Here is a 15,304-nt window from a genome sequence, read left to right on the forward strand (position 1 = left end):
ATGTTTTATATATAAAATACCTCATGCTGTGTCTATAAGACAAGCACTTACAGGGACCCTTGAACTCAGAAGCGTTATGTAGTATGATAGTATATAGGAAAAAACATATTTAAACAAAAGGCTCAGGAACAAATTAAAGGTAAGATTTTTTCTTTTCAACTGGGAGAAGATACCAAAGTGACATTTCATGCAGACCCATGGCTTAGCATATGAAGTCTAACCATGGTGCTACAAAACTCAATTCATGTTATGGACGTAATGGACAAGCCCAATATCTAAGCAGATGAGGTCTCAAAAAGAAGAAAAAAATCTAGACCCTCTGGACTCAAGAGCCTCTAATCCAAGGAGGTAGATGTTCTGCTCCAAATTATTTTGGGTACAGGGATACCACAGTTTGAAAGTCAGTTTTGTTTCTTAAAAGTTGAATACAAATTAAATTTTGGTAAATTGAATCATAATTTAAATGCATTAGAAGAGAGTTTAGTATTTTAAAGTTGAGTTGAATCTGTCAAGTGCTATACTGTAAAAATGGGGCAGAAGGCAACAAATGAGAGACAGTGGGAAATGATACCCAAATCTTATGACTTCTAACAAAAAAAGGCACTCACTCTCACTCTGATTTGTATGCAGTTTATTTAATACCTTTACTCATTAAGCATTAATAATAGTAGCTAGCATTGATAAAGCACTTTAAGCTTCTCCAAGTACTCTACCTATATTATCTTTGTTGAACCCCACAACCACTCCAGAAAGTAGATGCTATTATTATCCCCACCTTGCCGATGAGAAAATTGAAGCTGAGAAAGATTAAATGACTTGCCCAGGGTTACATAGTTAATAAACGTCTGAGGCAATATTTGAACTAGGATCTTGTTGATTCCAAGTCCAGCACTCTATCCACTATGATACTTTAACACCTTATTACATTATGAAACATAAAACACTCAATAAACGGTTCAGGTCTACAGTATTTTTATAACAATAAACAAACCAAAGGAATATTGATGTTCTCTTCTAAATTCATAAAAATAGTCAGTGGAGCTCCTTTTTGTTGACAAAGATACAGGGGGATTTTTTTTTCATGTAATTGAGATGACAAATTATAAGCAACAACTAGTCTATTTGGGATAGGGTGAAAGGGGGCAAAGGAGGAGGGGGATGTTTTGTTTTATTTACTGTTTAGATTCTGCCTAGTACACAACCTAAACAGAATTCTCAGGGTCTCAGAAGTCTCCCTCCACAAGGAAAGAATCCCACCTCAAAGTTTTGCCACTGATCCAAACTGGGAAACGTTAGCTGACCTATATTGCCCAACCCCAAGAACCAAAGAAAACTCTCCTTTCAGATAGGAGTTCATAGTGATTTCTAGAGAAGTGGTTGAACAAGTAGAAGAATACACATTAAATATAGCTATTTAAGCAGAAACTAAATGGGAGCAAATGGACAAATAATTCTGAAGAGTCAAGTGATGCCATTTTATGCCTCAAAACCCATTTACTTCAATGTACACAGTTGTGAAGTAAGTCTTACTGGGCATATTGACATTTAGTATTGTATTTATAACAGATTACCTGTGTTTTCACTTTAGTGCCCTGGGCTTTAGTTTCTTCATCTGTAACATGAGGGGGATTGGCTTCCGAGGTTCCTTCCAATTCTAGATCAGTTGTCCTTCAGAAAGGAAACATCACCTTCCAGGCAGGCCACTTTGCCCGGGAGCCTTCCACTAGGTCAGTTTACCTCAGCTATCATGCTTTTTATCTAGCTCCTTCCCTTGCTTCACATCTAAAAGCACAGTTTATTTGGTAATGAGAAAATCTGGGAAGGGGAGGACAGAAGTAACCATGCTACAGATGTGTAATTTGTAAGCTGGGCATTTGTAAATCACAGATTGACAATACTCTTCTTATTTTTAGAACCTTTGGTCCAGTCTCACCAGACCTTACATGCCTTGAGAAAACGGCAGAACTGGTATATTTATATTCAGAAAACATGTGGGGCTGGAAGAGCAAGTGTTGGTACAGTTCTAAAGTACCTTTCAGCTCTAAATCTGACCTACGATCTCCACACCAGGAACTAAAGTAAAGAATTATTAGGAGGAAAGCCAGAGGAAAAGTGACTTTTGGGGGCAGCCCAGGAGCTACTATTTTTACCTTGAGAAAGTAAAAAACAAAGGCACCACTTCCTCCAGTTGATCTATTCTTTTGACTCCTCCTTTTTTCCTTCTTCAAGCCCTGTTTTTGGATTAGATGATTCACTTAATGGAGGTACCTACAACTTTGCAAACACTATTTCCATTTTTTCCCACATCATCTCTATTTTTCAACATTCAATCAATACCTACTATGTACATGCCACTGTGCTTGTAGAGGTGAGAAATAATGAGAAATAAGCCTTCAAGAAGCTTACAATTTAGTAGGGAAAACAGCAGTTAGACAAATACCTATATCACTAGAATATACGATAACTGTAGGGGTAATGGATAAAGTGCTGACAGTTTCAGAGGAAGAGATCATGGCCCTGATGTAAAGGAGCACGGAAGGTTTCATGAAGGAAGTGGAATTTGGGTCATTAAAGTCCTGGTGGGGGTTTTCAACAAGAACCACGGAAACAAAAACATAGCAAAAGGAAAGTACAGGACATGAATGGGGATGGTAAGCAATGAAGCCTAACTGAAGTATTTGCTTATAAGAAGGCAGTAGAGTGAAAACACCTAGAAATGAGGTACTTAGGTTGTGCTAGGTGAAGGATTTTTCACCCCCACCTCCTCAAAAAAAAAAAACCGGCACATTCATTTAGGCTATCAGTTCTAATCCAGCTTTATAACAATTAGCCATGCAAGCTATCCTTAGGAAATACAAGTCAAAGAAAATTGAAAATGAATTTCCTAAAAGTAGCATTTTTAAGTATCAGATTTACTGAGTCTATGGTTAGTTTCCTTTTTGCCAACATAGGCAGTGGTTAATTAGATTCTTCTTGCCCACAGGTATAAGAGCAGAAGCTTATTCAAATAAAAATGGTCTAACAGGAGAGAACACCAATCAGTTTGCCATGACAGCTGTTTCTCAGCAAGACTAATCTCTTTTTATCATTCCACTCCCAAGTAAACAAGAATCCACCCCCTTTCTAGCCAGTAGAGTAAGCTGCATGACTCAAATATGCAGGGCAGTCGTTTCACATCTGGAGCCATGCTGGTTTATATTCTATTTCCCATTCTTGGGGCAATAACAAGGAGCATGCTGGTTGAAGAGTTAAAATATTTTCTTTAATTTTTTTTTAGACTTATGGGTTTGGTTTCATGTTTTGGCCCCAGCTAGCAACTGAAATCTCCAAGCAACTGCTTCTCTGGCCACTTAAGTTCTCCAACTGGAAAGCCAGCAGAACTCTGGGATTTATGGTTTCCCATCTCTTGTTTTTCATGGTCTCTTTACTTCTGGGACACAGTGTGTTGTTTATTTTCATTTCTCCATAAGGAAAACCCTTTACCCAAAGTTCTGCAGCAAAGAATCAAAAAGTTTCATCAAGAACCCTAAAGTTCCTACCTAAGTTTCTTCCCAACTGTTGATGGTGCTCAAACAATTACTGAGTGGCTGGTTTCATACGGGCTCCTATGAATACAACAGACATCAAAGTGTTCGTTTGCTAGCCCAGAGATGGAGGTGCCTGACCCATGAAACCCTCACCCCCTACAAGTTACAGGCAGCTGAACTCTGCTGAGCAACAAGACATATTTGTTACACTTCATGCAGGATCAACATCTTGCAGCCATTACACAAAATGCCACTTCAGCGCATTATTGTATGGCCACACACAGATACACCGTTCCCCATGGTGAACATGAACTCCTCCACTTACTCTCAGACACAAAACCACTCCTTTCTCCATCACCACCACCACACATGCAGCCTGAAATATAATCAACCCATTATCTTGGCCCTAAAATCTATAAACTTTTCATTTATAAGTTCCTTAGTGTGCAACCTTGTTTCACTTACTCAACTTTTGAGTCTCATTATTTATATCCCAATTAATCTACTCTGTTATCATAAATAAATTAATAGCCTCTATTTACATAGCGCTTTATGGTCACCGAGCACTTTTACAGACATTATCTTTTTCTCTGTAACAACCATGAGAGCATGATGCATTGGAAAGAATATTGAATTTGGAGTCAAAAAACCTGGGTTCAAATCCCCAGCTATGCTGCTTACTAACTTGACCCTGGGTAAGTCATTAACCTCCCTGGGACTCAGTTTCCTCAACTGTAAAATAAGGAGATTGGGTTAGATTGGTCCAACAAGAGAGGCCATCATGGTGTAAGTAAACAGACCTTGGAATAAAGAAGTCTAAGATTAAGTCTTTTCTCTGATACATATTAGCTATGTGACCTTGAGCAACTCAAAATCTCCTAGGCAATTCATTTTACAAATGGATTGTTAATCTTCACAGGTGAAGGTGAGTCCTGTACACAGATGAAATCATAGATAGACCGAAAAAAAAGAACACCTCTGTGATACAAGTAGCACAAGTACTGTCATCCTTGTTTTATAAATAATGAAATAAGCTCAGAAAAGTTCCAACTATTACACAAAGCTAACAAATAAGCGATCTTGAATTTAAAAAACAGGTCTTCTGATGAGGCAACTAGGTGGTACAGTGCACAGAGCACTGATCCTGGAGTCAGGAGTCCAAATTCAGCCTCAGCACCAGCTCTGTCACCCTAGGCAAGTCATTCAACCTCGGTCTGCCTCAGTTTTAACCCCAAAATGGGGGTAATAATAGCACCTATGTCCCAAGGTTGTGGAAAGGATCAAATGGGATAATATTATGATTTTTCTAACTATAAGACCAATGCTCTTTCCTTTTTTTAAGGCAGTTGGGGTTAAGTGACTTGCCCAGGGTCACACAGCTAGTGTCAAGTGTTTGGTCTGAGACCGGGATTTGAACTCAAGTCCGCCTGACTTCAAGGCCAGCACTGTATCCACTCTGCCACTCAGCTGCCCCAGGCAATGCTCTTTCTATGGCTTTCTTAAATCTGTAGAGGGAGAAGGGGGAGGGGACAGGGAGAGAAAATGGGATTATTTACGCTGAGAAAATGAGCTGCCTGGCCACACAAAGAACTAATGCTAAAGCCACAACTAGAGCAAATAAATCTTGAGACTCCCTTTTGTGGAGTTCCAACCCTTTTAACACCCAGCCTGTAGCAGCACCTGTGTACTCCGATTCACAAACTCTTCTCGGAGGCTAAAAAGCAGATCGGAAGAAAAGCCATCAGAGGTCAAAGGCAGGGACCATGGAAGCTAAAAAGAAAAGCCTGAAAGGCAGAGAGTTTTTTGGCTGAGGAAGGACATCAACTGAAACACTAAAAGGGGGGCAGAAAGCAAAGGGGTCACAAAAACCACTGCATTCCAGAGTCTGAAGGAACCTTGAAGATCGCCATCATTTCATACACTAAGGAACTGAGGCCCAAAGGGCTGAAGGTGTCCATGGAGTAGTCCTAAAGTTTCTGCCAAATTATATAAAAATCGAAACACCACTGCAAATAGAATAACATCAACCCCAGGGAATGGGGATCCCAATTTGCTACAATTACCCTAGAGCAAAGAGTCGAGATTTCCGTAGAAAACCAAGCATACGACTTGATGTGTCTCAAACTGATTATAATGACAGCTGTTGCCCAGCTGTGGCGGCCCTAAAGCATCTCCAGGATCAAGGACACCGACCCTGCTGGTGCTCTCCAAGGCCCTCTCCTAGAACACACCTCATCACTTGGCATGAGAACAGACAGGGGGACGCAGGAGAGGGGAAGCGGGCGGGAGAGGGCCAGCCCAGGCACGGGCTGAGAAGAAGCTACCTGAACACCCGGAGCAGCAGGCAGGCGATGAGGAAGGAGGTGAAGGCGCACGCCACGATCACGGCCGCCTTAAGGGTGGGGAGGTCCCGGAGCAGGCTGGAGATGCGGGTCACCAAGGTCTCACTCCGGTTGGCGCTGCCGCCCACCGCCGCCTCTCCTTCCAGCTGGGTGACATTCCCCGGCCCCGACCAGGGGCTTACCTCCGGCGGCACAGGCGGCTGAGGCTGCGGCTGCTGCTTGGGCGAAGGGAAGAATACGCTAGCCCAGGCTCCGGGAGCCAGCAGGAGTAAGAGCAGCACCGGCGAAGGCAGCGCTCTCATGATGCTCGCGGCTGCAGCTAACCAGAGCCTTGCGCTCAGCCGGGGCCGCGCTGGGCTGGGCCGGGCCAGGGGAAGCTGCCGGGGTCGCAGGCTGGAGAAGACAAGGGGCCGAGCAGGAGGTGGGGGGTTCTGCTTTGCAGGAAACGGCGGAGGCCGGAAGAGCCCGCGCAGCCGCCGCCAACACGTTGCACCGAGCCATTTGATGGGCTGCGGCCTCACGTGGGCGGGTCTGGGCAGCAAGACGAGGCGAGGGGAGGCGAGGCAAGGGCGGGGAGGTGTGCATCGGCTCCGTCCCGGTCCCCCGCCCCGGCTCCCTGCAATGCTGTGCAAGGAGGATGGCTAGCGATGGGGGCACCCCTCTGGCCACAGCTCTTCCCCCTGCTCGGGCTTCCAAACGCCTTTTCTTCCTCCCATATCCCCACGGGGACCCTGGCGAAAGTTATTTAGGTCCGAGTTTGGCCAGCTCTTTCTCACGAGCCAGAACGCTAGTAGCTGTTAGTAATAACAATTATAACATTTCGGTATATTAACTTACGTACGAGCTGAGCCACAGAGTACGACTTTAAGAGGTAAATGACTCGTTTCGCCTATTCGTCCTCTTCCCTGGAGAAAAAGAAAAAATACAGAAGGAATTTTTTAAAAAAATAAGAATGCGTGAAGTGAGAATGAGTTATCCATGTGCCAGACTCAGTTATATTTTTCTTGGGTCTTCTTCAAAGACAAGGAGACGCTATTAATTACAAACCCCCAATAGCGGCCCACGTAAATATATCGCCTCTACTGGAAGAACAAATCACAGCTCGAACTAAAGACGTTTAAGTGACAGTCTTATCTTTTGAAGGATAAGTCTTTATTTTGTAGAAGTATTTATTGTTAAATAAATAATAGTCGTTGTAAAAACAAAACAGCCTGGCAGAGTGGATAGAGTGGAGCGTTTGGAGTCAGGCAGACTTAGTTTCAAACCCAGTCTCTGACACCAGCAATGTGACCCTAACTTCTATGCACTGCAGGCCACTGCTAGTTAGTTAGTCACAGTAGGGTTGAGATTTGAGAGTTGATAGAATTTCCCACGTTGGAAATCCCCTGCTGCTGAAATCACAACTCCTTGCTGAATGTGTATTATGTGGGAAAAGCCATCTATCTTTCCCTCAAGAAACTTTAATAATTTCCATTGCCATATTTGGCAGGGCTGTTTTCTCAGGCATAGATCATATCCATGTTTAAGAGTCTGATATATCAGAACTTCTTGCTACCTCCTAATGGGGTAAAACAGTTTGGTTCTTGAACGCTGCATTACCATTATAATTTGGACTTTGTGGGCCCACAACCCAGCAATTAACTTCCTTTGGATAAGGCAGAGATTTGCAATACTATTTTACAAGTGTGCAAACTGAGACAAGAGACCACTTATGGCTAACATAGATCATTTTAGAAGGCAGCAGCAGAACCAAGAATGAAATTGGACTTAACCCCCTCTCACAGCCACCCTGCTAGCAAGGCTTATCTACACTTGTTGCCACCATTTTTTCCATCACATACACACATACCACTTTCCCCACTTAATCTAAGCTCTTGCAATCTGGCTTCCTACTCCATTTAGCAGACTGAAACTGATTTCTCCAAGACTACCAATGATCTCAGCTGCTTAATCCAATAGTTTTTACTTAGTTCTTATTCTACTTCACCTCTATACAGCTTTTGACACTGTTAAACTCCTTGACACTCTCTTTTCTTTTATCGACTATGACACTGATCTCTCTGGTTCGGTGCAACCCAGCAAGCACTAAGTGCTTACTACAGTGCCAGGCATTGTAAATAGGTGCTGTTGATATAAAGACATAATAGTGTTTGCCCTTAAGGAACTTGTATTCTTTCTACTGGTTCTCCTCCTACCTGTCTGATTATTCTATCTCAATATCCTTTAGTCAATTGTTATCCTCTACCCTGCCACTAAGTATGGGGGTCCTCCAAAGCTTGTCCTGGTCCGTTTTTGCTCTTTATAATCTCTTCTTCAAAGATCTCATTAGCTTCCCCAGGAGCTACTTAAAGATTCTACTTGCAGACCCCTAATTCTCTGTATCCAACCCTAATCTCTCCTGAATTTCATCCACTCCTTTATTACCAACTAATTTCTTGATATCTCCACCTGGATGTTATCACAAGTTCAAAAACAGAACTCATCTTTCTCCAAAATTCATCTCTCCTCCAATCCTTCTGATTTATGCTAATGTAGGTATCATCCTTCTATTTGTCTAAGTTTACAGCCTTGGAGTCATCCTTGACCTGATGCAAATTTAAAAGGTAAGACAATTGCTCCCCTCCAGAAATTTAAATTCTAATAGGGTAAGAAAATACATAGAACATATAGGAGAGTGGTAGCCAAGGAAGGTGATTTTGGTCTGGGAAGCCACAGGGACCATGAAATGAGGCCCAGGACAATTGATGGACTTATTCTTTCCAGGAATTATAGCACTGAGATGATTATTATTTCCAGAGACAGGAGTGGAAAGGGGAAAGGTGGGAAGGGATTTAATTATTGTTTGCAAAGCATGAAATAGAAGGGGGGAGGTTAGCAGTCAGGGCTGGGGTAGATATGCAGAACTCTTACCTGATCAGGATTCCAGGGCCACAGGGCAAGGACTGAAGTACCAGATCAGAAGTGGAGGCTGGAGGTGGTAGAAGGAAGAATGCCATGAAGATACCCATCAGTAGAGAAAGAGAGAAAAAAATTTCATTATCTGTTCAAAATTGTTCATTGCAATTCATCTGAATAGAACTGTCTTTCATTTGTTTATTTACTTTTTAAATATTATCTCAACTGTGAAGAAATTTAAATGACAAAAAAGAAGAGTTCACATTTGATCCTAAAGGCAATAAAGGGGAGCCACTGGAACTTACTAAGCAGAGCAGTGACATGACCAGAGATATGGAATATCACTTAGGTAGGTGTGTGGAGGATGGATTGGGGAGGGGGAGATCTAATCAACAAGAATTGGAAGCTAATTGGATGGGGGGAAGGTAAGGAAAAGTGAAAAACAGAAGGTTGTAAACTTAGATCTCTAGATATGTGGTGGTGCCACTTTTTCCATCATTTTTCATTTTCTCTAACTGTCTATTATTTAGCCACCTTCGCTCTGCCTTGTACACAAGGATATCATGAGAGACTTTGTCAAATGCCTTACTGAAATCCAGGTGTACTACATCTTTGAAATTCCCTTGATCAACCTACACATCTATTAATCTTGTCAAACAATGAAATGAGGTTAGTCTGGCATGACCTGCTCCTGATGAACAAGTTCTCTGAATAGCAGGGTTTGTTTTCTAGACATCTGACAGCTGCCTCCAAAGGACCTAAAAACAGTTTTTCCTAGGAGTCCTCAAATAACCCTTCAAGACAACAATAGAAAAGCAGTCATAAAGCAGTATGTGTTTAATTACCCCCAATGAATTATACAAACAATAATTGCTATAGAAGTTAGAAGAAGCTAGACCAGGATGGTACAAAGAAGAGGGGAGAACCAAGTCTGATGGACTAGGGTTTTATAGTTAAATTAAGGATTATATGCATTTTTATTGGGTCTGCAGGATCATCAATGCATCCCTAAAACCCAGGTCTGATGATATTACCCCAACATTTCTACATGTAACAGGTATGGGCAGATAGGATTCATGACACCATAATTGAATCATTTCTTTTTTTTCCTCTCTCCTTGTGTACATTTATTTTTAATATTTATTTAGTATTTTATTTTTCCCCCAGTTAGATGTAAAAACAATTTTTAATATTCATTTTAAAAACTTTCAGTTCCAAATTCTCTCCTTTCCTCCCTCCCCACCCCCCCATTGAGAAGGCAAGCAATTGGATATAGGTTATACATGTGTAGTAATGCAAAACATATCCATAATTGTCATGTTGTGAAAGAAAACATAGACAAAAAAAAACTCAAGAAAAATAAGGAAAGTAGGGGCAGCTAGGTGGTACAGTAAATAGAGTTCTGGGGCCTTGGAGTCAGAAGGACCTGAGTCCAAATCTGGCCTCAGATATTTGACACCTACTAGCTGTGTGACCCTGGGCAAGTCACTTAAAACCAATTGCCTCACCAAAATTACAGAAAGTATATATTTTTTAAAAAAAAACTGTATGCTTCAATTTGTATTCAGAAACCATCAATTCTTTCTCTGGGGATGGATAGCATTTTTCATCATAAGTCCTTCAGAGTTGTCTTGGATCACTGTATTGCTGAGAATAGCTAAGTCATTCACAGCTGATCATTTTACAATATTGCTGCTACTTTATACACAGTACATTTCATTTTGCATCAACCCATGCAAGTCTTTCCACATTTTTCTGAGAGCATCCTGCTCATAATTTCTTATAGCATAATAGTATTCCATCATAACCACATACCATAACTTGTTCAGTGGTTCCCCAAGTGATCGACATCCTCTCAACTTCTAATTCTTTACCCCCAGCTCTTTTCTGGGCGTACATATAGGTCCTTTGTACATATAGGTCCTTTTCCTTTTTGTTTTTTCTCTCTTTTGGAACACAGACCTAGTAGCGGTATTGCTGGTCAAAGAGTATGCATGGTTTTATAGCCCTTTGGGCCTAGTTCCAAATTGCTCTACAGAATGGTTGAATCAGTTCACAACTCCAATAGTGCATTAAAGTCTCATTTTTCCCACATTCCCTCCAACATTTGTCATTTACCTTTTCTGTCTTACTAGCCAATCTAACAGGTATGAGGTAGTACCTCAGAATAATTTAATCATTACTAAAGGGAATTTTCCCACGCAATAAATGGAAGAAAAGCCCTATAATAAATGCTCATTAAAACAGTGCGAGCAGTAGTTCCTGGGGAAGTGAGTGAGCTACAAGGAAGACAGATGGGCCTTACAGTTCATAGTGGCAAGAAGAAAAAGTGGCAGAGACAGCAAAGGCTGAGGTGTTCATTATAGCTCTGTGGTTAAGCTAGCAAATCCGAGAGAGAGAGAGAGAGAGAGAGAGAGAGAGAGAGAGGATGCAAACCAGGTATATCAATGCCAGAGTGACGAAGTGAGCTGCTGATGGGAGAAACACTGATTTTGCCATCCATCAAGCTTATTCATTTAATTAATTAATTTGTTGTAATAATTTCATTTTGTGGGCATCATGAGATTCAGCTGTTTGGAGATTGAGGAAGAAAATGGCACTCAACAGAATGTAGGCTACAACTATTTTCTTGCTATTCAAGATAAAAGACTAGTCACTTCTGTATCTTCACCTGCACTTTAATAATGCTGTGTTCCATGCTTTCTAAGCTTAGTGCTTAGAGGAAAATTAAATACTCTTAGGAGAACTTAAAAGAAATTAGATTGTGGTTTTCCCAGAGAGACTACTTGGTGGGAGCAAAATAAGTTATAAAGTTATTATTGAGAAGACTTCAAGAACAAACGCTGTCTAAGTGAGCCCAGAGCTATAATAAAGGGACTTGGATGACATGTGATACTATCAGAGAAGGAAAAGAACAGTAGAGGACAAATTTATCCTAACGTTCCTGCCCACAGAAGTCCCGCTAGCCTTTAAAATAATCCGTTAGCCTATTTCTTTTTTGACACAAACTGAGAGCAACACAGCACTCAATGAGTTCTGTTGACCTAGAGGGGAAGCTAGTGGTGCAGTGGATAGAGCACTGGCCCTGGATTCAGGAGGACCTGAGTTCAAATCTAGTCTCAGACACTTACTAGCTGTGTGACCCTGGGTAAGTCACTTAACCCTATTGCCTAAGCAAAAAAACTTTTTTTAAAAGTTCTATTGACCTCACCACCCCCAAAAAAATTATTCCCAGATATTGTAAATAAATTAATAACACACCAAAGTCAATTTTTCCCATAACTCAGACTATAAAGGTCCCATCTTGAATTAGAAAATCTCTCTATGATGTAATTACATGAAAAACTAACTTTTTTTTAAGAACTGAATTCATTCATAAGGATCAGATCCCCATTCTCAACTTGTTCCCTTTGTCAGTGCTATGTTGGTTTTGATGGATAGCCTGATGCCACTAATTTTACTTTCCAATGGGAAATGAAAGTTTTATCATCTGATATTCATACCTAATTTTATAAATTATTGATCATTTTTGCATGGAAGTAAAATAGCCTCCAGCAAGAATATTTCAAAGAAAATGTTATACAGTGTTCATAAAAGAATCATGTGCCAGTTGCCAGACAGTTTGTACAAGTCCTGAAGCTAAAATACACTAAGCGCTGTCTCTACATTTTAGCAGGAAAAATATTGTCAAAGTTCTGTCTCTGTTCATTCTTGATAGGTACAAAAGATCTATGTTTTCTTTGGAATTAGTATGGGCTTTCCCTAGCCAGTAGCATTTTTGTACATAGATCTAAAAATAATTTGAAATATATGTATGCATGTATATATAACTTATTGAATTATTTTTTTAAACCTTACCTTGTCAAATACATGAACACGTAATTTCTACATCAGAAGATACCAATAAGAATGAGGAGAAGGAGAGAAAAAAGGAAGGAAAGCCAACCTCTGATAATATTGTCAGATGTGATTATGAGAAATGGGATCAAAACTAATTAAGGTTTGTATAATTTCTTTTTTTTTCCCAATTCTGGAAGTTGGATTACTTTTTTATAAAGATGAAAACACTGGAAAAAAAATTACCATTAGATAAAAAAAAAGGGTCTACTTGTCATTCTGTTTCTGTCAATATCATACACTTTTTACAAGAAGTGACTTTACATATTTCATTCTTTGAGCTAATCAGTTCAGTTTCCTGCTTTCTAAAATGACATTTGGGTCTATTCTTTATGGTAATAAGCATCGTATCAATATCAAGTGAAAGGACCATTAACTTTAAATTGTAGCTAATGAAAAGAAATGATTCTTCCATATATTCAGGTCAGGCTAAGTTAACAGCACTATGTTCAAGTTCTTTACATTTGTCATTTCGTCAATTTTTATACAGTCTTGTTGGTATATAAGAATTTTCCCAAAAAATAATGGAAATGACAGGGTTTTGCCAAGTAAAAAACTATTTCTCAAGCATCCTCCCAGAGGCACAAATACATAATGAAATAATACCAGTTTTAATAAACCAATCAAGCAGCATGTAAAAGTGCCACCCACCTATTTTTTTTTTATTTCAAAAGGAGCCATTTCGCAGTATTGAAATGAATAATGCAGAGATGGAAATATCCACAAAACCTTTGAATGGAAAGATTGTTCCATCTGTCTGTAGCTACTTATTCATTCAAACATGTGCCTGGTCTGTATTAAAGTCTCTGTGGGTTTCCAGGGAGCAAAGACCAGCTAAACAAGTCCATACGGTGCTACCAACTTTACCCAACTAAAGCCTTTACATAGGGAGTCATCTTTGACTTGCAGTTTATAAATAGTGATTATGGGACTGGATCTAGCTGAAGCCATGAAAACTTGCCAGTTGCTGCTTCCTTGTGCTATGTCTATTATCCTATCAACAGGAAGCATGAAGTAGTGCATAGAGCAGTATATTTAAGTCAGAAAGACCTGAATTCCAATCTTGCCTCAGACACTTAATTCACTATATAACTCTGGGGAAGTTATTCAGTTATAAAATGGGGATAATAATAGCACCACCACTACAGAGTGGTTTTGGGGAGCAAATGAGATAACATATATAAAGTGCTTTGCAAAGTTTAAATCACTATGTACATGTCAGATATTATTAACATCATTATTAGATTTAGGACCAACCAAAAGAACTTCTTTCCAACAGACCTATTCCTAATGACTTCCAACTATTAACACCATTCCTTTGAATTAAGGCATTGTTTCCATAAAGTCTCTCTTAAAATGTAAATATGAATTACATAAATGGAATGCATTAACCCATGATCCCATTGTTCTTTAAGGAGTCCTAATCTCATTGGTATGGGTAATTTTTCCACCAATTCAGGTCTTCCCAATTCCTCCATGTCTTAACAGAGTTTTCTTAAGCTTCTGTAGCCCCCTCCCAACCTCCCCCCCCAAAAAAAATCACTACTTAGGAACCAAGCTCTGATGATAATCCTCTAGAAACTTAGTTGGACTGGTCCTGGATCCCTAGGCTTATACTTGAAGTTTTTCTAGAGCTTATGTTCTGCTCATATAGCATTTCAGAACCCATTTGCCTTTCCCTCTCCCTACCCTAACTAACCCTCTCCACACATATGCAACACACCATACACTATGATGAGGCAAGTGATAGAAAGCTATAGTTAAGCATTATCACATTATACTGAATTAATTCGTTAATTACCAATAGGGAAACAGCATCCAGAAATAAAAGAACATAGGACAAATAAGTTTTGATAGACTGAAGGATGTTAAGAAATGTCTGCACTTTGGAATGTTCTTAAAAGACAGAGGCAGGCCAAAGGGTTATAAAACTGTGAATACCCTTTGATCCAGTGATACCACTACTAAGTCTGTATCCCAAAGAGATTTTTAGAAAGGAGAAAGGACCCACATGTACAAAAAAATATTTATAGAAGCTCTTTTTGTGGTGGCAAAGAATTGAAAACTGAGGGGATGTCCATCAGTTGGGGAATGGCTGAACAAGTTATGGTATATGAATGTAATGGAATACTATTCTTCCATAAGAAATAGCGAGCAGGAGGATTTCAGAAAAACCTGGAAAGATTTGCGTGTACTGACGCTGAGTGAAGTGAGCAGAACCAGGAGAACATTGTAGAAAGTAACAGCATTGTGCGATGATCGACTTTGTTAGACTTAGCTCTTCTCAGCAATGCAATGATCTAAGACAATTCCAAGACATGAAGGAAAATGCTATCTATATCAAGAGAAAAAACTATGGAGTCTGAATACAGATCAAGGCAAACTATTTTCTTTTCTTTTTTTTCTTGTGGTTTTTCCCTTTTGTTGTGATTCTTCTTTCACAACATGACTACTGTGGAAATGTGTTTAATATGATTCTACATGTATTGCCTATATCAGATTGCATGCTGTGTTTGGGGTGGGGGGGTGGGATTTAGAACTCAAAATCTTATAAAAGTGAATGTTGAAAACTGAAAAATAAATTTTTTAAAAGATAGGGACATAGATATGTTATATTAGTGTGAGAAGCAGGCAGTCATAAGC

General features: G+C 39.9%; 1 protein-coding gene across 2 annotated transcripts in view; it reads right to left on the minus strand.

The window, feature by feature from the left end:
- FAM174B (family with sequence similarity 174 member B) overlaps nt 1-6,404 on the minus strand; it is a 33,051-nt gene extending 26,647 nt beyond the window's left edge. The window contains exon 1 of one of the 2 annotated variants that reach the window (XM_020964352.2): nt 5,852-6,404. In XM_020964352.2, the coding sequence (XP_020820011.1) occupies nt 5,852-6,171 (320 nt within the window). In that variant the 5' untranslated portion in view covers nt 6,172-6,404. The remainder of the gene's footprint in view (nt 1-5,851) is intronic. The other variant, XM_020964361.2, reaches the window with a different exon arrangement.
- Between the last annotated feature and the right edge of the window lie 8,900 nt (nt 6,405-15,304).

Source organism: Phascolarctos cinereus, unplaced genomic scaffold, assembly GCF_003287225.1.
Source record: "Phascolarctos cinereus isolate Bilbo 61053 unplaced genomic scaffold, phaCin_HiC Scaffold_3;HRSCAF=262, whole genome shotgun sequence".
NCBI classification, from domain to species: Eukaryota; Metazoa; Chordata; class Mammalia; order Diprotodontia; family Phascolarctidae; genus Phascolarctos; species Phascolarctos cinereus.